General features: G+C 39.6%; 2 protein-coding genes across 7 annotated transcripts in view; one reads left to right on the top strand and one right to left on the bottom strand.

Annotated features, from left to right (window-relative positions):
- LOC121727230 (calcium-binding mitochondrial carrier protein Aralar1) overlaps positions 1 to 795 on the bottom strand; it is a 40,834-nt gene extending 40,039 nt beyond the window's left edge. For 3 of the 4 annotated variants that reach the window (XR_006035631.1, XR_006035630.1, XM_042114942.1), the window contains exon 1: positions 499 to 795. Coding sequence is in view for 1 of the 4 variants with exons in the window: in XM_042114942.1 (XP_041970876.1) it covers positions 499 to 549 (51 nt within the window). In the remaining 3 variants the exon portion in view is untranslated. Of the gene's footprint in view, positions 1 to 494 lie in introns of all 4 variants that reach the window. The other variant, XM_042114944.1, reaches the window with a different exon arrangement.
- On the top strand, positions 4 to 26,005 carry LOC121727231 (oxamate amidohydrolase proenzyme-like). 3 transcript variants are annotated; one of them, XR_006035632.1, is made up of 2 exons: positions 4 to 148; positions 383 to 454. XR_006035632.1 is itself a non-coding variant. In XM_042114945.1 (2 exons), the coding sequence occupies exon 2, from the start codon at positions 24,376 to 24,378 to the stop codon at positions 25,957 to 25,959; it is 1,584 nt and encodes a 527-aa protein (XP_041970879.1). In that variant the 5' UTR covers positions 63 to 148; positions 24,359 to 24,375; the 3' UTR covers positions 25,960 to 26,005. The 3 variants fall into 3 exon arrangements, 2 of the variants coding, with proteins under 2 accessions (XP_041970879.1, XP_041970880.1); XM_042114945.1 differs by lacking the exon at positions 383 to 454 and adding an exon at positions 24,359 to 26,005 and having other exon boundaries at positions 63 to 148; XM_042114946.1 differs by lacking the exons at positions 4 to 148; positions 383 to 454 and adding exons at positions 7,324 to 7,481; positions 24,359 to 26,005.
- The last annotated feature ends 544 nt before the right edge of the window (positions 26,006 to 26,549 follow it).

Below are 26,549 nucleotides of genomic sequence, written 5' to 3'. Positions count from 1 at the left end.
GCAACTGATAAGGTTATTATCATCTTGTGTACTCAAGCCATACATACTACTTATAATATTATCTTATGTGACCACTCAATCATTGGACACGGACAAGATGAAAACCCGATGATAAAATTACAACCACTTTACTGCTAAAGCCTAAACCGTAAGTTAATTTAGTATTTTAATAGTAAAACATCAAAATATCGTCCTAATTATCAAGTTTTTTGGTTAAGGTCAAAGAGGTTAGGTCCTCCGATTATCTAACAAGTTGCTTCGATATTTGAAATTTTCGTAAGACGTAATATTTGGTTACGGCCGCGATACCTTATCAGCGCTACGCATTTGTTATTTGAAATAGATTTGATATTGAAAATTTGACGTTTGTTAACATTTCAAGGACAGCTGGTGTCTCAAGGGCAAGCGATGCGAAAATACCGCATAGCAACTTTCCCCCTATCGCATGTGTAATTTATCATCATAATCCTTCGTATTCGTATTCAAAAACTTACCCACCTCTTGACAACTGGCCTGAGTGATCAGAAAATTGGACAAGAACTTAAACATTACAGTGTTTTTTGTCACTACACAAACGTTTCGTGCAAATGCTGTAATGTTTTGCTTTAGTGTGTAAAGTTAGTCTGCGTTGATATTACGTCACAATATATAACAAAATACACAATTCTATTTTAGATATCCACGCACGATGCTCATGATCCACCACTGAGTTGCGTTCCGTTCGCACTTCGCAAATCGCAATTCGCAAAGTAGGTAGAAATTTTTGCAACTTTGTTTTTGGAATATGAGACAGGAGACCTAGGGTTGTCACCACTCACCATCCGACATTGGATCCGACAATTTTCGTAGTTCTGTCAAAATTCACCTGTCGTCGCCGCGTCTGCCAAATCCTGTACGGTAGTCGGACTAGTCGGTATTAAGGATGTTGCGGATCCCGATTTTTTCACATCCGCGAATTCACAATGCGGATGCGGAATTTAATGGGCTTACATCCGCAGATGCGGATGCGGATGTTTCGGATCCTATACAAGGTTTAACAAAAATAAGTGATAATACTTTAGGGTGTATATGTGTTCCTTATAGAGAGTTCACTGTGAAAGTAGCAGCGCTGAAAGACCAATTTTTCCCTCGTTTTTAGCATGGAAAAAGTCATGATGAAGTTGACCCGGTCGTAGATAAACCGGGCCCGAGTACCGCCAACTACGACACTAGCTCGGATTCTTCATCTTCCTCTTCCTCATCTTCTTGCACCAAGAAACGGCGGCAGCGCCACCGTATACGCAAGAATAGGATTTAAAAAAAATTGACACAGAAAGTAGGCGAACTTAAAATACATTTTAGATAGGTACAACCACGACCACGTGGATAAAAGCTTCGCCTTTGATTATTGATAACGTAGATCCTAGGAATATTTTAGCGATAATATTATTGACGATCAAGTATCAAGTGGTAGTCTTTACGATGAAGAGCATACTAATAATGCCAAGCTAGATTTTAATTTTGATCTTGAAGTTAAATTAAAGGAGCCTTCGGTACCAAAGGCACCTGAAAAATTTCTTAGTTTGCTGCAACAAATTCAACATTTTGATAAAGATGAATGGAGCGAAGTTTGCTATGCGGAATTGCAAAAGCGGTATAATCATACGCCAGGTTTCACTGATTTAGAAGCTAACGATGAGATTAAAGCCTTTGATAGTCTACGCCATTTAGCTTACGCAGATAAAGCTTACGCCGGTATTACTTTTTGTTTGTTAAAACAGCGCGATGCTCTGCAACAGACTCTTAACTTACTATCTTGGGCTAAAGATGAAGTATACCTAAATGTCGACTCGTTGCATACGAAGGTTAGGGAATTATATTTTACAAGCGGTGATTATGCGTCTGTTTCTGCAGACCTCTTACTCTTGGTCACAGAGCTGAGGTGATACAGATGCGCCGAGATGGAATCATAAAATATGCTCGTGATCCACTAACAAAATCATATTTACGCAAAATTCCTCCTTCAAACAAAAACTTTTTTAATTCCGAATTGCTATCGGGAGTTCTTGATAAGGCAGGTGGCGTTAAGAAAGCCTTTTTGCCTTTGATAAAACTAAAAAGTTTTGGAACTACCTCGCAGGTAGTTAATAGTGGCTCTAATCATCCCCCGCAGGGAACTAGTCATGCGCCCTCGCAGGGCACAACTACTCAAGGTTCTTGTGGCTCTCAAAACACAAGACCGTTACAGAATTACCGACCCTCGCAGGGAAGGTACACAAGTTATCCCTCGCAGGGTTCTCACTTAAATTCTAACGCATGGCGTGGAAATAAAGCTAATCGTAGTTCCTTTCGACAACAAATCGACCGGCAGTCAACGGTACGGCTTGAGCATGCAAAGGACAATAGAAAACGGCCTATTAATAGAGAATCCAACTCAGGTAAGAGAAGAAGATTCTGACTCGAGATTCCAAGCGGGCCGACTTTGCGCGTATCACAGTCATTGGAGGGCGTTGAAGGCACCACGTTTTCTTTTAAAAATAAAAGGTTATCGCATACCCTTTTACAAGAAACCTCCTCTTCGCCTGCCCGACACCGCACCTGCCTAGTGACAAGAAAGTGCGAAGCAATGTCAAAGGCAATTCAAAAAATGAAGGACGAGAAAGTTCTCGAAGTAGTTAGATCTTCCCCCAGCTTCATTTCGAGCATGTTTCTCGTTCCGAAACAAGACGGTTCGCACCGTCCAGTGTTCAACTTACGCAAGTGGAACGAATATGTACTAACCGAACCATTCAGGTTAATAAATGTGAACAGGGTCCTAGACTTCCTACAACCGAACGATTGGTTGTGCCAAGTGGATTTGTCCCAGGCCTACTTCAATCTACCAATCGCTCATTCTCACAGACGATTTCTTCGTCTGATTTACGACAAGGAAATTCTTCAAATGACGTGTCTTCCCTTCGGGCTCAGCACGGCCCCAAGGGTCTTTGCCTGTTTAAGGAACTGGATTGCTCAAATTTTAAGGGAACAGGGTATACGCGTCTTGGTATACCTAGACGATTTCTTAGTGGTCAATCAAAATTACCACATTCTAAAGTCACATATCCGAATTGTAGTGAACAGACTTCAATACCTGGGCCTTCAAATCAATTTCGAAAAGTCAATGCTAACTCCGTCCAAATTTCTGACCTTTCTGGGTTTTCAATGGGACCCATGGCGCAATGTAAAATCTCTTCCCTTAAAGAAGGTGATAAATCTAAAGAAAAAGATTTCTGTAATCTTACAAACTCAAAAAAAACACCTAAAAGAGTTACAAAGTCTTGTTGGACTCCTCAATTTTGCTCGGTTTGTGATTCCGAGGGGACGACTACAGTTTCGAGATACTCTCTTGTTCTTGAACGTTGCCATAAAGAGCCCGCTTACTGCCGTGTATCAATTGCTGAACACAGTAGAAATGGAACTGCGGTGGTGGATGGCCAATTGCGACCTGTCGTCAAAAAATCATTTTTCACCTCCAACACATTTCTTAACAACGGATGCCTCGGACGTAGCCTGGGGCGCCCAATTGGAGAACAAATCTTTGAGTGGGATGTGGACAGGTCCAGAACAAAATTTGCACAGCAACCAAAAATAAATGTTAGCTGTGTTAAAGGCACTCCAAAGTCTATGTCACACGATAAAGAAATTCCACAGTCCTCCTACAATGCGACAACAGGACTGTTGTATCTTATTTAAAAAACGAGGGGGGGACCAGATCATTACCGTTGCTCCAGTTGACAAATAAATATTTCACCTTTTAGACTTACACCACATAGAACTTCAGGTACACCACTTACCGGGAAGGTACAAGTTACAACAGTCATGCATATCACTTATCACGACATCTGAGTCTTCCGGAATGGCATTTACTACCTCATTGCACAGAGAATCTGTTCAAGAAATTCGGAACTCCGATGATCGATCTCTTTGCCAGCGAAACGTCGAAAGTAGTTTCCAATTATGTGAGTCTGGACCAAACGGATCAGGAGGCGATATATCACGATGCCTTCTCCCGAACCTGGAATTATCCCCTCGCTTGGGTATACCCACCACCTTATCTAGTTCCCAAGGTGCTCATGCACTTGAACAAGGCGACAGGGTTACAATACTATTTTAGTACACAAGTCGGTCGTGTCAACATTGTGCAGTGTTGAAGATGCAGGCAAGCTATCTTCACATGTTCTGGTAAATCATATGCTTAAATCGATAGCTGTAAATAAACCAATCTCTAGAAAAACAAGTGTCTGGGATGTAGATGATTTATTAAAGCATTTGAAAAAGCAAAATATTGATAAAGACAATGTTTTCCAAACTTGTCGACATACAGCCACGTTGCTTCTTTTATGCTCAAGCCGAAGAGTCCACGACTTGTTATTATTAGCGGTTGATTCATTAAACTTCACTGTAAATGAAAACTCGATTTGTTTTTGGCCTCTTTACGGATCTAAAACTGATAGTGCGAACTACAGACAGTCGGGATGGAAGATATTTTCAAACAATAGTTCCAGAAATTTAGATCCTGTTTTCTGGGTTAAGCGGACCATTGATTTACTAAAAGAAAAACGGAAAGAATGTAATTTAAATAATCTTTTCATTAATCTAAGAGGAAATCCTAAGCCAGCCTCCAGAACAGTAATTGCGGGTTGGGTAAAAACTGTATTTCGTGAAGCAGGTATTACTGCCCCTCCAGGAAGTATTCGCTCCGCCGTAGCTTCAAAAAACTGGGTTGATAATTTACCTCTTGATCAAATATTGGCCAAAGGAAATTGACGATCAAGTAATACTTTCTCGTGTTATTATCGCAGAGAAGTAAAACCGTCTCGCACAGGTAAAACAAGTTTGGCTCAATTATTTAGCCCTACAAATTGATTCTATTGTTACTGATACTTTATTCTGTAATTAATTTACAACTTATTAATTATTACAAATCAATAAATCTATTGATCTCAGTAAGGTATTTTACATTTCTATTTTCTAAGTTCTTCTAATGTATAATAATAATAATAATGCCCTTCACATTGGCGTCTTTTTCCCACCAGGCGATAACAAACAGGTCTCATATCAGTAAGCTTCAAGTATGCGTAGAGTATTTAATGACGGTGTTTTACCTGTAAATAAAACACATATTAAATACTGACCTTACTTGAAGCTTACATTTTTAATACTGCCTGGTGATATTCGACTCAATGATTTGAAATTAAATTAGGCCACTTCTTGTGGCGTCGCCATGGTGGGGTGTACGAAAAGGAAAGAGACAAGACGAGGTCAAGCGACGAGCACGCTAGCGCCATCTCATATCAGTAAGCTTCAAGTAAGGTAAGTATTTAATATGTGTTTTATTTACAGGTAAAACACCGTCAATATCAATGTTAAATTCCTTTAAAAATAACTCAATTTCGCGTCACTGTCACATTTCATATTAAAAGAAGCTATTTGTCCATAGTGATCAGAACTTAGCTTATTAATTATTTCTTTTTTATCAGGAATAAGATTAGTAAATATGTTGTCAACACAAGTGGCTGTAGTCTCACAGACCCTTGTAGGTTCTTGAAACAAACTGTAAAGGTTATATGATTAAAATAAAGATGTAAATCTAACAGTAGTGGAGGTTAAATCTAATAAATTGTTAAAATCACCACATATAATAACCGTTTTGTTAGATGCACATATTTTTGACAAAATTTGTTCCATTGTTACTTCAAAAGAATCGTACAACCCTCATGAAGACCTGTATACGCCCACAATGATTAGTTGGCTGAGCTCTATGCAGGCCACTTCTATTATTCGTTCAGTAGAGAGACTCACGATATCCTTACGTTCCTTAAACTTCAAATTGTTTCTGATTAAAATTAGAGAGCCTCCTCTAATGGCATTTTCTCTACTGAACGAACTTGCTAGCTGGTGATCATTGAAATTGAAAATGAGTTCATGTGATCTGAACCAATGTTCAGATATACACATAATATCAATGTTAAATTCCTTTAAAAATAACTCAATTTCAAGTTCTTTATCTACCATACCTTGTTAATTCTGATGCACCAGATTAATCAAATTACATTTATTTTTCCTCAGTTTAATTGAGTCTATCAAGTTATTGGTAGGATTTTCAACATTTAGACTTGAACTTAATTCATTTGTGCAAGAGATATCCTCCATTGTCTTATTATCTAATTTAAATATATATTTGGAACATATTCCAAATCGTTAACACTATGACTAATATTCTGCTCAATAAAAGCAGTAGTCGGGGAAGCCAAAAACTTGGCTGGGTTTATATATAAAAAGTTAAATAGCAATTTGGCTATACGTCGTTTATAAAAATTAGATAAAAAGAACTTAGAGGTTCGTAAATCAAACCCGCCCCTTTTCTTTCTTGTCGCAAGTCGCAACTCGTATGACATCCGCATCCGCATGAAAATCCGCCGCATTGATTTAATGCGGGTGTGGATGCAGTCGCAGAATGCAGATGTCTAAATTTGCGCGGATGCTCCGCATTTGCGGTTGCGGATGCCAATATTCGCAACATCCCTGGTTGGAATATGTTTTTATTTTGCAGCCAAATTTTCAGGGGTGGAGAATAAACTATTTTATTGAATGATTGATGGATTTGTAAATAAATTAAAGGTCTTAACTCTTAGGGCAGCCGCACACACGCAATAATATTGTCAATAATGCACATGTTGGCAATAATATTGACTGTGTGCTACCCGTATTGTGATATTGTTCAATATTATTGCGGGATTTCCAGATATTCTGATTTCCCCTCTGCAATATCGGGGGGAGGCAGGGTATTGTCAATAATATTGACGTTTGCGGGCGCGCGGCAATATTCCAGTTGAGGAAACGCTTTCAAGGCAGACGGTACACGCAATAATATTGTCAATAATGATGCCACAATACTAGATATTTAATTTATTGATAAGTCCAACCATAATTAAATAAAAATTAACGCGCAACGACGACGCTGTGACTGTGACTTGTGATTTTGAACAAACACAAAATATAATTTGTTGTGTGGAAAGTGGTACTTAGTAGTTAGTACTTATAGAATTTAGAATGAAAACATAAATAATATTTTTATTTTTTCATTCTAAATTTTTTAATAGGTATATACAGAAAAAATCGAACATGTCTAGCAGCTGCCTATAGTTGGTACTACTAATATATTATATTCTGTGCTATAGTCTACATAAATCCGTTCTGGACAGCCCTATTGGTACGTCATCTGTCATTAGTCATTACCATGAAGGTATAATACTATGGTCATTACTCATTAGTCATTATTATGGAGGGTAGATGGCTCCATAGTCATTATCCTGTTCCAAATGATTGTGTAAGTACAACAGAGTGGCATCGTTGTTTGTTTTATGAATCTGGTATAAATTATAATCATCATACTGCTGAACAACTAGAGGTGCACACTGCACATAGCCATACATAGTGCCCAGTCGCATTCGTGTCTACAGGTAAAGTCTGTATTTATATTGTATTAGGTATCTATTATCTATTGGCCGATTTACACGGGTGACTAACGGGTCGATTTTAGTCACCCGGCAAGTTACCATTTGAATAGCCATTCGCCACCCCATTTACAAGGGTGACTAACGGGTCAATTTTAGTCACCCGGCAAGTCACCAGTCGACAGTAGTATTCGCAGCAAGCGATCGCTTGCAATTGAGGCGAGCGTTTGCACGGTCGATTTTAGTCACCAGCCGCATGCGGCCATTGGCCGCACGACTTTGGGGCTTGCGACTTTAGCCGCATGCGGCGCGGCGTAGGACTCGAATTGCCATTTACACGGTCGATTTTCGCCGTGCGGCGGAAATCGTGCGGCAGTTACCCGTGTAAATCTGACATAATGTGAGGTAAAGCCATTGAGGTACTATAGAATGGAGAGAGCCTTATATCGGTATTCGGTGTATAAGCGTCAAAAGCGTGTAATGTTATGTCCTACTTACTAGGACATAACAAGGGAGTCGGTCTGCATATTTCATGTAAAAAAAGTGTTAATAAAGGTTTTTAGTAAACATTTAATGCTAGATATTGTTGAGTTTTGTGGTTCTGCTAAATAATCAACCATAAGAATGGTCAAAGAATGCCTCAAACACGTGGATTTAACATTAAATACATAAGTTTTGAACAACGTCTTTTGGGCTTTTCAATTGGTATTTTTGTAAGCTAAAAAGATAATTTATAAGTTTATTAATCCCTTATTCGTGCTATATAAAGCATTAGTGCTAAAAATGTCACATCAATTAATCAAAATCAAAATCAAATCAAATCAAAAATATTTTTATTCGGAGTAATTTTTTTACACAAACTTTACCGAACGTCGATACTACGGTGCCTACCACCGGTTCGGGAACTAATTACTAACCCGGCGAGAAGAACCGGCGTAAGAAACTCGCACTAATAATTTGGCTATAAAAATTGCATAGCTTTTTACGTGTGTTTGCGGATTCTCTTCATTTGAACTATAGTTAATCGATATCATGAACTAATTGACTTTCTTTCCTGTATCATAATGTGCTTCGAAATAATCGACAAATAGAAATATTCAAGAAAATAAACGCACACTACTATGAAAATAAGCACAAAATGGCCACGCGATGACGGGCTATGGTTACATCTATATTATAATTTACTAGCTGTTGCCCGTGACTTTGTCCGCGTGGACTTTAGTTTATAGCGCGCGGTGTCAACAAAATTTGTGTCAAATATAAAAACTTTTTAAAACCCTGGTAAGTGGTACCCCTCTTAAGGCCGCGCTACACCGGAATGGCAGCGCTGAAAGTGCTCGCCTCGCCGATGCCATTCCGGTGTAGCGCGGCCCTTAATTAATCAAAATACCCAAAAACAGCTGTGCAGTGTGCACATAATCTATACTAATATTATAAATGCGAAAGTATCTCTGTCTGTCTGTCTGTCTGTCAGTCTCGCTTTCACGCCAAACGCCAAAACTACAGAACCGATTGTAATGAAATTTTGTTTACAGATAGTCTAAAGCCTGAGAAAGGACATAGGCTACTTTTTTACTGGAAAAAAGGGTTGTCAGGGGGTGAAAATGCGTAAATTTGTTCAAATTAAGTTAGTTCCAAAAATTCATAATAGATGGCGCCGTGCGTCTTCTACATCGCGCTGACGCTTGCTCAAAAGTCTTTCTATAAGAGGTGGTATCATCTTACATTTAAGTTTCGTAATTTTTTTTCGATTGTTATATCTATTCTACGGTATTAAATAACTCAGTACTTTATCTGTGCAGTGACGTAACCTTAAACCTATCAATGATAAATAGTTTATGGGTAAAGTTTTGTAATTGGGGGCTAAATAAGCTTTAAAATTTGGCATAAAATATAAAGTTTAATATAAAAAATGAAATACTTATTGTGTGCACACTGGACAGCTGTATACCTGTATAAGGGGTACCAGAGTTTTTTTATAAAAGCTATTGACACCAATTTTGTTGACATCGCGCTTTATAAAGTGAAGTCCACGCGGACGAAGTCGCGGGCAACAGCTAGTAACTAATAAGTATGATTAGTTCTATGTTACAATGAAGTAAAAAATAAAACGCCATCTGTTGAATCGCATTAGAACTAAAATGTTCAATGCATCGATATATTTCTGGATTTTTTATAATATTATACATAAAATATATTTAAGTAAAAAATAAAACGCCATCTGTTTTCATATATTAGAATTAAAATATTGATTGCATTGATATATTTTCTGGATGGAATATAGACCAACACGGTACACTTGAACTCCTTTATTTTAGAGCGCCTTCTGTCGTCAACTTGTCACATATATTAGAAATGCAGTAGGAGTTCTATAAGATAAGATAGATTGATTATTATTATACCAAGTGATAATATTATTAAACATAATATTCTAACGTATTAAAAACTATAAACAAAAACATAATAACTAATAAGTATGATTAGTTCTATGTTACAATGAAGTAAAAAATAAAACGCCATCTGTTAAATCTCATTAGAACTAAAATGTTCATTGCATCAATATATTATTCCTGGATTTTTTATAATATTATACATAAAATATATTTAAGATTTTTGAAATTTTATTTTAATACACATCCAAGACCCAGGAACATTTAAAACTTTTTGTTCCGCCTGCGGGACTCGAACCCAGGACCCCCGGGATGAGCGCTGGCCACGCGTAATGCGAATTCATTTTCATCGATATTTTCATGGAAATAAGATATTTTCCCACATTAAAATGTAGCCTATGTCCTTTTTCGGACTCTAGAATAACTGTGTACAAAATTTCATTGCAATCGGTTCAGTAGTTTTGGCGTGAAAGCGAGACAGACAGACAGACAGACAGACAGAGATACTTTTTAATATTAATATTGCATTTATAATATTAGTATGGATTATACTTCATCTATGGGTAAAGCCTCTCGCAGACAGGCGCGATATACGTAGTATCCCTTATTAGTATGTGGGCGCGATATAACTATGGGGCCTCTATTTATATTGTATTAACGTGGGAGAGCCATGCTTCGGCACAAATGGGCCGGCTCGACTGGCGAAATACCACGTTCTCACAGAAAGCCGGCGTGAAACAGCGCTTGCGCTGTGTTTCGTCGAGTGAGTGAGTTTACCGGAGGCAGGGGCGTTTTTCCCTTAGGTGCAGGGTGTGCGTTGCACACGGGCGCCGCGGTCCCAGGGTCGCCGAGCGCCGCTCGCAAATCAGCCCGCGTTGGCCGGCCGTCGCGCTTTAATGAACAACGTAAAAAGAATTCCAGTTTGCATACATTTTGTGAAGCATCTAAGGCTCTTCTTATATTTGTCGAATTAATGGCAAGGCGTGCCACAAGCGGCTCGGATTTTGCGATATAAATATAAACTTTATTTTTCAACGTAAAATAAAAAAACTTAAAACACAGAAATGAAGATTATTATATTACTTTGTCGTCAAAATGGGCTCCAAAATGAGAGCCGCACGACTCACATTAGGCTGGATTTATATGCGTCCGCGCGTAAGCACGATTTCGCCGCTAAGAGCCACAAGATCACAAGCAAATGTACTCTTGACGCCGCCCTTGCGGTTGCGCCGGGCGCCGTGAAGCCTACGCCCTCCGTGCCTCCTTCTCATGGGATCTGCGTATTAATTTGGTTCCCGCTCTCTTTATGCAGCCTTCGTTTGCAACATAACAGTTTCGCAGAGGGTATAAGCTACTGCCTCCCAATACGTGGTAAGGTCCAATCCAAGGACGGCGCAAAACTCATCCCGTGGCTCAGCCCAAGCAGAGCGTTCAATCGTCTTTCTCAGGTAGTAGTGGCACCTAGGCGAAGGTTTCCACCTGTCCGTATGGTCCAGGTAATGACCGAAGGAAGGCCGCCTCAGACTCAGAATCAAAGACCAAACCTAAGCACTGCATTTCAACGCCGATCTGCACACTCTCCTACACATCTCAGCGATGCGCAGTGATGCTTCCGCGGGGGCAGTGCTTCCGGGGCCCATAGAAAAACATGGCCTAAGCTACGTCTTTTCGACTGCGACTCGCAGACTTAACGCTTCTATAAGCGCCACAACCTGAGACTCACCCACTCTCGCCAGGCGTATTGTCTCCTCAAACATGTCTCCGTGGGCCAGCATGTATGTGTCGTCTAGATAGCAGACCAAACGTAGCCCACGGAGATGGGTCGTACTCAGGATGCAATGGTAGCCGATGTTCCATAGAAGAAGGCCAAGAACAGACCCCTACCAGATCAGACCCCTACATGGACTTGAGGTGGTCTGGTCTTTAAAAAAGTATTAACTTTTAGGCAGTTTAAGGGCCTTACGGCTCATCTCATATTTATTCTGGTCATAGACTGCAGGTCATAGATGGCATTCATTATATTCTCTATGCTAGATAGTTTAAATTCTCAGATTATATGATTATGTTCCCCCTTTAATAAAAAATACTAAAAACAAAATAAATTAAGCATTTAAGGAAAGATACAATCCCATACAACAAATGTTATATTTTTGGCCAATAAGTACCTATATCAATAACGGCTACACGTACTTATTCACTTTAAATATTCACAAAATACTTAATTGGTATATTTTGTACTAAACATTTAAGGGGCTCCTATAAAAAAAAAAACAATTTGTTTGCCTATCTTTGCTTTATAATCGTACGGAACCCTTCGTGCACGAGTCCGACTCAAACTTGGTCGATTTTTTTTGACCGCGCGCTTGCTAGGGGGCGCTAGGGTAATATTTGCACACGGGCGCCACATGCGCTAGAGACGGCCCTGACCGGAGGCCCAATCCCCTACCCTATTCCCTTCCCTACCCTCCCCTATTCCCTTCCCTTCCCATCCCTACCCTCCCGTATTACCCTATTCCCTCTTAAAAGGACGGCAACGCACCTGCGGCTCTTCTGATGCTGCGAGTGTCCATGGGCGACGGAAGTTGCTTTCCATCAGGTGACCCGTTTGCTCGTTTGCCCCCATATTTCATTAAAAAAAAAAGTATCTATGATATACTTAACGCAAGCGATTGCGATGCGTCCTGACTCATTCCTTGCACACAGCTGCGATTTTATTGTCCGACTAGACATTCCGCGCGGCTTCGCCCGCGTATATTAGATATTTCACAGACAAATTACTCCACTAAAAATAGCCTATGATCCTTCCATAAAGTTAATATACCGAGGTATATTAACTTTATGGACCCTTCACGACTCACGAGGTCTACTTCTTATAAAGTGTCATCTAGTGTTGACGAGTAAAACTATTTCCTTTCTCTGGTCTGCAGACTGCAGGCTGCTTTAATCTAAATTTGTTTATAAAGAATCATAGATGTCAGTAGAATGTCGAATTATAGCAAAAACACTCGCAAATCGCAAACGTCACATCGTTGTATTGTTTTCAAATTCTATCTAAGGTTCTTAATGTAACATTAAGTATTATTTATTATAAACTTATCATCATTATTAGAATATCATTGTATTTTAAAAAAATCAGTCTACTGCGAGTCGAATTCGCGCACGAAGGGTTCCGTACCGTTGAAAGGCGAAAGTAGGGAAAAAATTGTGTCTTTTGTATGGGGCTCCCATAGGGCCGCGGTACACCGGGTGACCGGAATGGCAGCGGCGCGGCGGGGCGAGCACTTTCAGTGTCATAATATGATTTTAAACTTTATCTTCAATAAAATAAAATTAAGAAATTTAAAAAAAAACCCCGCCATACAACTTTAAAAAGTAATGAAATAATATATTTTACTGACTTTAAGTTTAAATAATTCCTAAGTGTAAAGTGATATTTTGGTCCATACACGGACAGACGGACAGACGGACAGACGGACAGACGGACAGACGGATAGACGGATAGACGGATAGACGGATAGACGGATAGACGGACAGACGGACAGACGGACAGACGGACAGACGGACAGACGGACAGACGGACAGACGGACAGACAGACAGGCCTGCGGCCGCGCGCGTCGCCGCGAGGTGCCTCGAGGTGTCGCGCGCTCCTTGCGTTGGCTCTTCCCGCCGTCGGGCCGCCGCACGCGCTTGTTTTCTGTGTTCTAGCGACAGGATACGGATTCTTCGACAATAAGTGCAATAATAAGCAATTCCATACTGTTGCTGCAAACACACGACAGGAGTTTCCTTGCCGAATGTAGAATCTAAACTGTGAAAGGCACGTAGGCTCTGGAGGTGGCGCGCGGCCGCCAGCGGCCACAAGCGGCCACAAGCGGCCGCCCGCGGCTACTTCCCCTCCTTTTACCATAGTAAAATTGCCATAGCAATATCTGCCATAATGACTCTGCCGGCCTCGCCGCGCCTCTGCCGACCGCTGCCGGCCTCTGCCATTCCGGTGTGGGCCGGTGCCTGGCCCTAATTATTTATTTTATTTTAATTTTATTATTAAATAATAAAGTACACATGATATAATAGGTTAATTATATTCCTTTTCTTGTGCTTTAATAAGGTTTAGTTTAGCTTTGTTGCTTATTGTTAGTTAATTTTTTAATTTATTATGTTGCATAATAATTTAGATCATGGTGTTTGTCATGATTTGATGTTGAGTATGTTACATTTAAGTTTTAACCTATTATACACTAGTGGAAACTTTTAATTGGCATATCGCTGTGTAATATGTATCTTATTGGAGTTGTAAATAGCTGTAAGGTTTCCCAAAATAAAAAATAAAAAATAAATAAAAAAAATAATTGACCTATATTCAATTGACCTATATTCAATTTCATTGAACAAATCCATATTTCTAGTAGAACTTGGCCTAGGAAACCGTATTTCACCCTTATCATCAAATAAAAGCTTATGATTGATTAATAAAGTGGATTTGAAAATATGATGTTATGAAAATATGATTTGTACTGACGAAAACGCTTTTGCGGTACTTCCGATTTGGATGTGACGTCATCAGACTCGTAATTTAATATCTTTTATTTATCGCGCTCGTTATATTATGTAAGTTTATTTGTACATAAATAATAAGAATAAGCCTAGAAAGATTTGTAGAATATATTTTTCTTGAATAATTCAAATAAAACATCAGTTTTAAATATCTAAAAGTTTTCAACAATACAAATAATTTCTAATTTCATATTTAATTATTTTATAATTTTTGGGCACTTTTAGACTCGTACTTACATTCAGCAAATAAAAAAAATCAATAAAGAAAGTATAAAATACAAAAAATATGACGTCACACTATGGCGGACAGTGTTGTGGACAGTGCAGTATAGTATTCGTTGGGACATTGTTTTCGGCATCATTTAAAAAGCATATTTTTCAATCAAGATTTTTATGGGTTTCTACTGTTAAAAATATTAAAATATTAGTTTTTTTGGTGAAAATGGATGGTGGTGGATGGTGAAAAAAAAATAGGTCAAGTAGCCTATTCAGGATTTTATGAAAATTTCAAGTATAGTCTACATGTTTCCATTATGAATTACAAGCCAAAAAGGCCAAAAAAATCACGTTTGTTGTATGGGAGCCCCCTTAAAATATTAACTTTATTTTGTTTTTAGTATTTGTTGTTATAGCGCGCGGCACCAGCTGAAATACACAATTTGTGAAAATTTCAGAAGTCTAGCTATAGTGTTTCTTGAGATATCACCAAGGGGAGGGTGCGCGTGCGGGAGCACAACAGACGGCCGCAAAACTGGAGGAGCTGCAATTGGAATGTCTGCGACATCCACCGTACTCCCCGGGCCTTGCTCCAACAGATTACGATTTTTTTCGGAATTTGGATAACTTCCTACAAGAAAAAAAATTCAACTCTGATGTGGCAGTCCAAACCGCATTCAAAGAATTTATTGATTCTCGTCCCTCCGTTTTTTTATTATAGGGATCTACGAACTACCCTTATGGCAAAAATGCATCGATAATAATGGTACTATCAGAGAAGTTGATTCCTCTGCAAATCGGGGACCTAAGTAGTTTTGTTGCGTTACGTCAAACCCAGCTGACAGATCACAATTAACATTGAATTGACATATTCGACCAAATAACGTTGGTCTGTCAATTGCATAGGAATCAACTTCCTCGATGGTACATAGTACATACTTTGATTAATTAAATATTAAGTATACAAAGAAATCGACTTTATATGAATCCTCTCATGCAAAATGCCAATTTCATATGTAAGGACCTAATATTATCACTATTCTAATAGAAATGTGTCCCTGAACGAATAAATTAAAACTTTGGACTCGCTTTTGTTTGCTTAGGACATCTCCTTAGCCCTTACCTTAAGAGAGTTGGTTAGCTTTACCTAAGTGGGGTGGACTTTACTATTTAAATTTCAAGAAAGTTGTAGTTTGTTTAATCTCGGCTTTTTAGGGTTACGTAGACCGTGCCCAAAGGGTAAAACCGTGTAAAACGGTGCCCTTTACCTATACTAAGACTTCGCAGTCTGTCCGTCCGTCTATCAATATTCAATCATCACTTACCAGGCTGTATCTCATATACCTTATCTTTAGACGTAGGAGAGCCATGCTTCGGCACGAATGGGCCGGCTCGACCGGAGAAATGCCACGTCCTCACAGAAAACCGGCGTGAAACAGCGCTTGCGCTGTGTTTCGCCGAGTGAGTGAGTTTACCAGAGGCCCAATCCCCTACCCTATTCCCTTCCCTACCCTCCCTTATTCCGTTCCCTTTCCATCCCTACCTTCCCCTATTACCCTATTCCCTCTTAAAAGGCCGGCAACGCACCTGCAGCTCTTCTGATGCTGCGAGTGTCCATGGGCGACGGAAGTTACTTTCCATCAGGTGACCCGTTTGCTCGTTTGCCCCCTTATTTCTAGATGGCCTATTTTCCTAGTTTTTAGGGTTTCGTAGCCAAATGGCAAAAAACGGAACCCTTATTTCAAACGGATTTCTATCATACCTACGCTGAACGCAAAAAGCCAAAGTCAAGCAGTGGAATATAAATAATTACCTATCAATAATAATTATTGCTAATTGACGTTGAAAGTCTCCTTGATGATATTATTATGATGTTGAAAAGTTTTCATTTGTTTTGTAAGTATTGGTCTTTGGCAAAAAAGTCAATGGTTCACGCCGTGTCAGTGCCAAAAACAAAAAAAATTGCAGGTTTAAATTTGGAACTAAAATTCGCCACGGAGCGACGCGACGGGTTTAATGAATTTCCGTTCGCAAGAAAATGCGCATACATTTTCGGGTTTACATAAATAGCGGTGTCCGAGGCTTTGAGGATTAGCATCCGAACGGCGAATAATAAGTTCGTTAGCGATTTCGCGATGTTGCGGTCGAAGGCAAACAAATGCGTGTCACAATCCGCCGCGGGCGGAATACGGCGAATTGTTGCCAATTATAGTGTTTATCTTAAATTCGGCTTCGGCCATCTTCGGCTTAAATAGCCATGTCCGGCAAAACCATCGGTATCCGCCAAAATGACGGCTAAGCAGAAGGCTCGTCGGAGTTTCTTATTTTAGAAAAGACGTTGAAATCTAAGAGTAGCTAGGGTACCTTTTTTTTGCGTTGGGGGAATGCGTTTACGCATCTCCGGGGCCTGGGGAGGACCACCTAGCAATGTGGGACTCCCCGGGGGCCGGAGCGGCCGGACGCATCCGGGACTACCCACTAAAACCCCAACGGTGTTCCTGCTCCTGAAGGTGGGACTACGGGAAACGCGTGATACACGACAGAACCTTTGCCTCTTCAGGCTCAACTCGTGGATAGATAATTCCACATGACTCCGCGACGATGCACTGGAACACTAAGCGCATCGTGGCCTACCCGGGACTCGATGTCATAAGCGACGGCAGCCCATACTGACGCCCCGAGCTCCCCTGCTAATGCTGGATATCGTGACCATGTCTGGTCCCGCTTTAGCAGGGGAGCTTGGTCTCCGCCTCGGCCTTCTCCGAGGATCGAGCGCCTTCGCCTCTCGCCTGCGCTCCGCCTCCTCTTTCGACGACATTACCACTTCGGCGAATGTCTCGACTGAAGTTCCAAGAGTGTTGGCTGTCCAGCATCGCACGAACGATGGCCGGCAGCGTGACGTCGGGTCCAATAGTGGCCTGTAGGGCCGTTCTTTGTCTGCTCCAAGCGGGACAGACGAGCAACGTGTGCTGCGCCGTACATATAGGTACTACCGTTGCCGTAGATGTTGATAATTAAAATTAATTTTATTTATTACTTACTAGCTGTTTCCCGCAACTTCATATGCGTCAACATATTCAAATTAACAGAAACAAATATTTTTTTCCTTTTTTTTACATTTTCCACTGATTCTTGGCTTGGCTATCAGTGGTCGCAGCGCGGCGTGATGTTGTATAGGCAACTAGAGTCTAGATGACGCCCGCAACTCTGTTGCTCCAAAATTCGTTTTTACCTTACATTTTTCCGGGACTCAAAGTACATATTTCCATACCTTACAGCAAAATTGGTTCAGTGGTTTAGGCGTGAAGCGGACAGACGGACTGAAAATTTAAAGTGATTAATCGGCTTCGGCTTACTAAAATCGACCTCCAGGCGGACACTAGTCGCCGGCTGCGCGCCAATGCACTTTGCGCTTTAAATATTTGATTCTAAAGATCAAAGTGACGTGTAATCTATTTAGCCAATTTATTTCTGTTTATCGGTCTAGCCGCCGGCCACGCTAGCTACATTGTAAATCGCAACGGATACGTTGCTACTGAATTTTTACGTGGCTCGGTGGTGGCCCCCGGTTACGTTTAGAGTGATCGAAGATCACACCTATCTTTAGCAGTCGGAGATATTTAATCACACCATCAAACATCACACTAATATAAAACATTGATTACGTAGTTAGTAACTATTTATAATCTGTGGTATCCAGGGCCGTCTCTAGCCATTGTGGCGCCCGTGTGCAAACATTACCCTAGCGCCCCATAACAAGCACGCGCGCGGTCAAAATAAATGAAATGGGTACAAAGTAAAAGTACAGTTTGTCTGGCCGCTTAAGGGTGAGGACTCTAAGCGGTGGCTTCTTTCGTTCCACCAGACGAACTATAACAGCACATCAAGTTACCACATAGGTACTGTCAAATTTCTCCAATATAAAATAGATAACAAACTCTATTGTTATTTGATTGTAGTGTAGCTGCCTATTGCTGCACTACAATTCTCTTATCTACAGATAGACAGAGACGCCCTGATACCGTGTCGTCCGTCCCGCTCACACGCACTAACACCTTACGTCTTGTAATCAAAATATAGCTCCGAAGTCCGATCTGTAAAGTGTAAATAAATATACATTCCTATTCCGACCATTGGTGTTTTAATACGTCTCTACCTCCGAATGTACATCACTATAATAAGTAGCACTCTACATCGCTACAGTAGATTGAAGTTTTTTTCGGTTTGACCATGATGTGCTCTTGAATCTTGACTGATCCTAACAAGCCTAACCCCAAAACGTAAATTTTATATCGCTTAAGTACTTCAATTTTACTTTAAATTTCATGTTCTATACTTATCAAACATCACATCATCACAACATCGGTATTAATTCGATTTCATTGAAGAGCTCTAACTTCTCTACATCCAAAGAGCCAGAATGGCACAGTTTGTTTTCTAAATTAGAACACTGTGCTTTTTTGTATCTAAATCCAAATCCTCCCACTACCTATTTTGAAAAAACGAGCGATAGGACACTCACTATTACACCAAATAATATAATCTTCATTTATGTGTTTTAAGGTTGTTGGCACGTTGAAAAATAAAGATCATAATATTTATATTGCAAAAGCCGGGCCACTCATGGCGCGCCTTGCTTTGCTGTAATTCTACAAATATAAGAAGAGCTTCGAATATTACACAAAAATGTTTGCAAACTGGAGTTCTTTTTATAATTGGTCAATAAAGCGTGGGCCGGGGCGGCCGTCCAGTGCGGGCGCGCGCCGAGTGTGAGCGGCGCTCGGCGCCCCTAGGACCGCGGCGCCCGTGTGCACACATTGCACCTAAGGGAAAAACGCCCCTGCTGGCATCGATGTAAATTGTTATAAAGGCGAAAGTTTGTGAGTTTGTATGTTTGTGACTTCTTCACGTCTAAACGAATGGAGCGATCGTAATAAAATTTGGTACAGAGTTAGCTGATAGCCTGGATTAACACATAGGCTACTTTTAACTATGGGAAAATATCACAATTCATTTTCCCTAATAAACCGCTGGTAACAGTACCTTATACCGCGGGATTACTTAAACGTGGTTTCATAACGAAGACTGACAGAAAATGTATGTCAAAATATTCGCCAAGTAATGCTATTTAATATTATGTAAGTTAGTTTCAGTGGACGTTTACAATTGTGTCATAAACTCAATAATTTGTTGCGTTTTGTTTCTTCCTTTTTTATTTTTCAAACGATCTAGCCTGTACTTTTTAAAAATGTGAATGAAAAGTTACAGCACAGTTTCCTTTTTGCAAAAAAAAGTTTGTGAATTGGAGCAAATACAACCAGTGAGCAAGAATTATTGAAATTTTCCCCCTTCTTTCGTATCACTTTGGGGACCGGGAGCCAATCATGGAGCATTTAGGGAGAAAACATGTTTTTGCTTTTGAGGTAAGTAATAAGAGTAGGCCTATCCGTCTTCGAAATTACTTGTGCCAGATGACTGGCTTTTTTCAGTGCCACCAACTTGTCTGACGCCACTCTATTAACGCGTCCCAATGTGACGCCTTTTAAGCTTTTTTTGTAGGTTTTAGTGTCTAAACAAACTATGCCGAATTTCCGCGGCGGAAGTTCGGCTTGATTCCGCCTGCAATGTATTTTAAATTACCGATGACACACCATGCCGAAATTCCGTCGCGTTATATTGTAGGTATGCGTTTGACATTGCTGACGTACCTAATCATGCGGAATTTCCGCCGCGGAAATTCGACATAGTGTGTTTAGACACTTAGGTGGGATTTCACCAAACACACATAAAACTTAGTTCCCATTGAACGCGTTCATGCTGCGACGTGAATCTCGTTTTGTTTCGATTGGATTTCACAAACTTCTTTTGATCGCGATTAATAAATCTAAGTTTACGTGACGTCACGTGATTATTTTACATGTTTTCATCATTTTGAAGCCTTTTCACGTTAATTTAACTACAAAATAGCAAGAAACAATACATAAACTAATAAACGTATGTGTCAAAACTGTCATCTTGACATTTATTTTGTCTATGTTTTTCGTTCCGCCATGACAGGGCTTGAACGGGTTTTATGACGTTAAATTTCGGACTTTGGGCGTTCAGAAGATAAAACTCGGATTTGCTGTGAACGCGTTCAGTTTATACTGGTGAAATGCATTTCGATGCTATAATCGCGCTTATACGTTTAGAACCGGTTCAGAGTGCTTTGAACGCGTTCCATTTCTTTGGTGAAATCGCCCCTTAGCCCGGGCGCGCACTAGCGGCCAAGCCGCGGCGGCCATCGAGATAGATACCTTCGTATGAAACCGCCATAGACATACTTTCGATGGCCACCGCGGCCTGGCCGCTAGTGCGCGCTCGGGCTTAGGCATGGACGGAAAATAAATCTTATACTTATGTCACTTTTGTCGCTTAAATCACACGTTATTATGTAAGTGGGAAAGACTAGCTAGATCGCTTTATCTTCTTCAAACTATGAATATAAAACCAGTTTTGGTTAAATTTTTAATACCATAATGATATAATACATTATTTATTTAAATTAATATACCAAGTGAATTCAAAGCAGCTGTTCCTTTACGTTTTCCCAAATAAAAAATAAAAATTACGACTGAGAAGTTGACTCAAAGTAAGTACCTAATACTTATCTATTAGTTTAGTAAGCAATTTTATTTTCACCAAGGTCTGTTTTATTTTCATCATATGTAATAGATAAAAATATTTTGAGAAAATAAGCGGTTTTATAACCAGACTACCGTGCACCCGCCGAGACGAGCCAAGCGAACGCATTTCGTCGTTTATTTGAACCCTCATAGAGTTGGTTTCCAATGTACCAGATAGTTATGTACCAATTTTCTTAGGATATGATGTCAATAATAGACTAACTAGCTTTAATACTGTTTCGTCACTGACATACTGACTCACTGACACACTGATAATCATCAAAATGTTTAGCTACTTCCTGAAGTGCTAGTAATGCTGGGTATGTAATCTAAGTTTAGTATAAACAAAAAAAAAACATTAAAAACCTATAACCTTCGCATAATATGAGACTTTCACCAATTTCACGAATTAGGACATAAGAGTTTACACGAGACTTTAGATAGTACCTAACTAAAATACCTTTGAATAAGTACTTTCAAAAAGAACTTAAATCCCACCAAAAACAGGAATGTAAAATGTTGCCGAGACGACCACATAAGGTTTACACTGTGAAAAAGATATGAGATCTCATGTAGAGCCAATACTTCTGAAGATTCAGAAGTATTGGCTCTACATGTAGTAGTAGAGTTAGGCCGTGTAGATACACGGCCTAACTCTACTGACACTAACTTAAACTAATTCTACATACCAGTAAATATGTATGGCTCGGCTGTTTCGTCACTAATTTCAGATCAGAAACTAAATATTCGCATCACCTCCGCTATAGTAGCGAAACGTCGAAGCCATACATATTTACTGGTCTATCCAAACTTAAAAACCACTCTATAGTCTTTGTGTGTACACTGAAGAAATAATAACCAAAGGTAATCTATTTATTTCTTTTTTAACAGCCTTAGGTCCACCACTACTACAGTATCTCCTGTGTCGCCAGGATTGACAGCGGTATCCAACCACGAAAACCCTTTGATACGATCTCAGGGAGCCCGAGGGACATGCTAAAGCTGTCTTGGGACCCGCAACAAATTGAAATAGAAGAAAATAGGAGGAGTCGGCAGGAGTCGGAAGTAATCCGACTTCCTTAGTATGACAAACAACAAAATTCTTAAAAAAATATGATAATAAAATGATAGATAGGATTTAAGAAAGTGTCGCAAAAGTACGTGCAATTATAAAACCAATTCACCAATCCAATATAACTAATAACTTGGCTGGCACCCATAGATAAAACTTTGACATACAGTCAAAGTTCCAAGAAATAGCGAACTGCAAGTACTGCAACTTTGCAATTCTGTACGATGAATTCTTGATTCCTCCATTGAATTGGAAAATTTATTTGAATTAATTTCTATTGTTTTATATTAATTATCTTAATCGAAGGAGTGTTGAAAGTTGAGAAAAATTATGTAAGTACACGTACTGCAGTAACTTCGCTTCGCATGTTGCTTTGGAATTGGGAAGATGTATTGAAAAATTATACACTAGAAACGTGGTTTTACATTTTAGTCATGAGGGACCATTTTACCAATTTTTTGTCTTGTCGGGGACCACCCAATTGGTTTACTTAAATTAAGGCTTGTTTGATAAAGAAAACAAGGACAACTTTATAATTATTATTATTAGCACTCATTTATTTTTTATTCGGCAAAAATCTAAATGTTACAGGTTTTAATTTAATGTTATTTTTGTGTCTGCATACTCTTTACTAACTTCTAAATTCTCACATATTATTAGGATGGCTTCGCGGACCACTTGGAATGCCTCCAGGGATCACCAGTGGTTCGTGGAACACCGGTTAACAACCACTGCACTAGAACTACAATATATTTACTTCGTCAATAATAAACTAGAGTTAGGGCGTTTGTGCACTACACGGAATTTTACCATCCAGCGCGGCGCGGCATCCCGATTTCCTACCTTATTTAATATGGCAAACGTGAAAGTTATGAACGCCGGAAGGTAAGATTCCGTGTAGTGCACAAATACCCTTACATTGAGGTCTGGGAAAGGTCACTAAGGATTATATACTAAGGATTTTTTTATCAATAATAATGTATACCTAGTTCCTGCTTGATAAACGAATTTTGGCGCAACGAATAATTATTATGTGACTGATACTGTTACATACAAGATTACAGTATGTGGTGTATAGCAACAATAAAATCGTTGTTCATGTTAATGGTCGCCGAGATCGTCGGCCGTTCGCACGTAAACTCGTTTCTATGAATACCAAATGTTACGTTGTAAAATCGATGGTAAATAATACTGCCTTCATCTGTTTTATTCCGTCTTGAATAATATACTCGTGTGGATATTTGCTTGAAATTACATCTGTGCAAACATTTTATGTCGTGATTGTACCGTTATTAACCTGGAATATGTGAGTACATTATGACTATTGACTATGATGTCATTAAATTTTTGGGATTGTCGACATTTCTTTAATATTTTTAATTAAAATTGTACAATAAATAATCGTTTTCAACGGAACGAACGGAAATGGAAATCAGTTGGCTTATGTTAACCAACTGTAGACCAATAAAAGAACAGACACTTCTATGGAAAAGTGAGATTGAAATGTTTTCAAATAACTGTTTTTTTTTTTAAAGTCGGAACCATAGATAATTTTTTAATTAATCTGCATAATTTTTTTTCTACATAAAATAAATAATTTATTTTATGTAGAAAAAAAATTATGTACTTACTTAAGTAGGTATATTAGTATTATTTTAAATAATACTTAAATTCAAAATAATAAAGTGAATGTAGAACAGCCTGTGTCATCGATTCCCTCGTATCCCATCGTTACTTAAGGGCTATAAACCTTTCAATGCATAGAAAAACCTTCATTTTCAATATCGTCCGGCTCCCAATATGTCCCCAGTCGGGTATTCTAAAACATATTTTACGACTTTTTCTCGACAAAAGTCGGATGACTTATATTGGGGATGACAAATAATTTTGTTTACGCGGTACTATCAGCAATTTATATTTTAGCCGATAGTCATAGCTCAGGGATTTGAATATATTTTTTTTTTATTTTTGTTTTTTGTTTGCAGGTTAATGGTCACCAAACATGGAAACCAGCAAGGTGGCTCCGAGAGGAATGGTGGTGACGCCCCACCATCTCGCAACCCAAAGTGCTCTCAAAGTCCTCAGAGACGGAGGCACGGCTATGGAAGCCATGGTATCGGCTGCTGCAACAATCGCCGTAGTATATCCTCACATGAATAGCATCGGAGGAGACGGGTTTTGGCTTATCGTACCACCTCACGGAGAGCCAGTGGCCATTGAAGCGTGCGGTGCAGCTGGAAGTTTGGCCACTCCCCAGTTGTATGCTGGCCTTGATAAAATACCTTCCAAAGGCCCCAAGTCTGCTATCACCGTAGCCGGAACGGTGGGAGGCTGGGAGGAGGCCTTAAGATACTCACAAGACTGTGGCTATCCCAGGCAATCGGTATCAAAATTACTAGCTGATGCTATTTACTATGCTGAGAATGGATTTCCAATGTCCAAATCCCAGACCGACAAGCTAGCATTACAGACAGAATTTGAGGGAGACTCTGAATTCAAGAAAACATTTGTATGCAGCAACACTCCACCTGCTGTAGGACAAAGATTTTGCCAGAAGAATTTGGCGCGAACTTTACGGGAATTGGCGAATAATGGCTTAAATAGTTTTTATAGGGGTCCGTTAGCAGACTCGATTGCGGCGGACATGGCCTCACTCGGTATGCCAATCACAAAATCAGACCTCGCAAATTACACACCCGTCAGGAAGTCCCCCCTGAGAGTGAGTCATAAGCACGGCCAAATATTCAACCTTCCCCCACCCACACAGGGTATACTTTCGCTGTCAATTCTGGCAACACTCGAGAAACTTAATATTGATGGACAGCATGAAGGCGAATTTATTCACGCCGTAGTGGAGGCTACGAAACAAGCATTTGTGTTAAGAGACAAACACATAACTGACCCTCGTTATATGAAAGTGGACCCTAACTTCCTGCTATCAGGGCGAGCAATTAGCGAAACGGCGGGTCGTATAAGTCTCAATCGAGCTTCGGAGGTCGGGAAGGCTACGGGCCCCGGAGATACAGTTTGGATGGGTGTAATGGACAGCAGAGGGTTTTGTGTGTCGTTCATTCAAAGCGTGTACCACGATTTCGGCAGCGGGGTGGTGCTGCCGAAAACTGGAATTTTATGGCAGAATCGCGGTGTTTCTTTTAGTTTAAAACAGGATCATATTAGAGCGTTGAAACCAGGAAAAAAACCATTCCATACACTCAATCCCGCGGCTGCCAGGTTGAGTGACGGTCGTGTTATGATTTATGGTACGATGGGTGGTGACGGCCAGCCACAAACGCAGGCGGCGATTTTTCATCGGTACGTCATTCAAAGTCTAGATTTGCAATCAAGTGTCTCCGCACCTAGATGGCTTTATGGATCTATTGTTGGTGATAACACATGCGATTTGAAAATCGAGGACAGGTTCGATCAGGACACGATAGATTATTTAAAAGACCTAGGTCATAATGTCGTAATGCTTCCTAAGTTTTCTGATACGGTTGGCCACGCGGGCGCTTTAGTGAGACATCCAGATGGTATGTTAGAGGGAGCTTTTGACCCGAGAAGTGATGGGAGTGCTGCTGGGTTTTGATTAAAAATAATGGGTTTTTATTGTGAAAGTTATTAAAGACATAAAAGTTGTAAAATTTTACAAAATACCTACCTACTAAATTAGATTTTTTTCAATCATAAACAAGAACATTCCATAAACAGTGCTTTTTGAAAAATATAATAATAATTTATTTGGGTAAATTAATTATAATAATATACTGTAATTAGTTATGTGTAAGACTACAAGCATATTTTAATAGTAGTAGGTAAGTAGTGAAATGGGGATTGTCCATTTTTTTTTTAATTTTGCTCATTACAAAAACATTTTGAGGAATAAGGTCAGTGATCGTTTTTCTGTATATGAACGAAAAAAATACCCATTAGTTACTTATATTTTTGAACAAATGTGTTTAACCTTTGTTTGACCTTCAATGGCGTTAAATTAGCAATAAATTCGACCAACATTAAGTTTCGAACTTTTGGTAAGCTTCTCGTATCAGCTTTCACATAATGAGAACTTTTATTTGACGAACCAGCCATTATAAATAATATTGAACGGAAATTTAAAACATACTACAGAGGTCAATTGCGGCCGATGATGACGTCAGAGCGAAACTTTAAAAATTTATT

The sequence above is a fragment of the Aricia agestis genome, chromosome 5 (assembly GCF_905147365.1).
Source record: "Aricia agestis chromosome 5, ilAriAges1.1, whole genome shotgun sequence".
Classification (NCBI taxonomy): Eukaryota; Metazoa; Arthropoda; class Insecta; order Lepidoptera; family Lycaenidae; genus Aricia; species Aricia agestis.
Note: the sequence above shows the minus strand (reverse complement) of the source record. Positions and strands in the feature narration are given on the sequence as shown.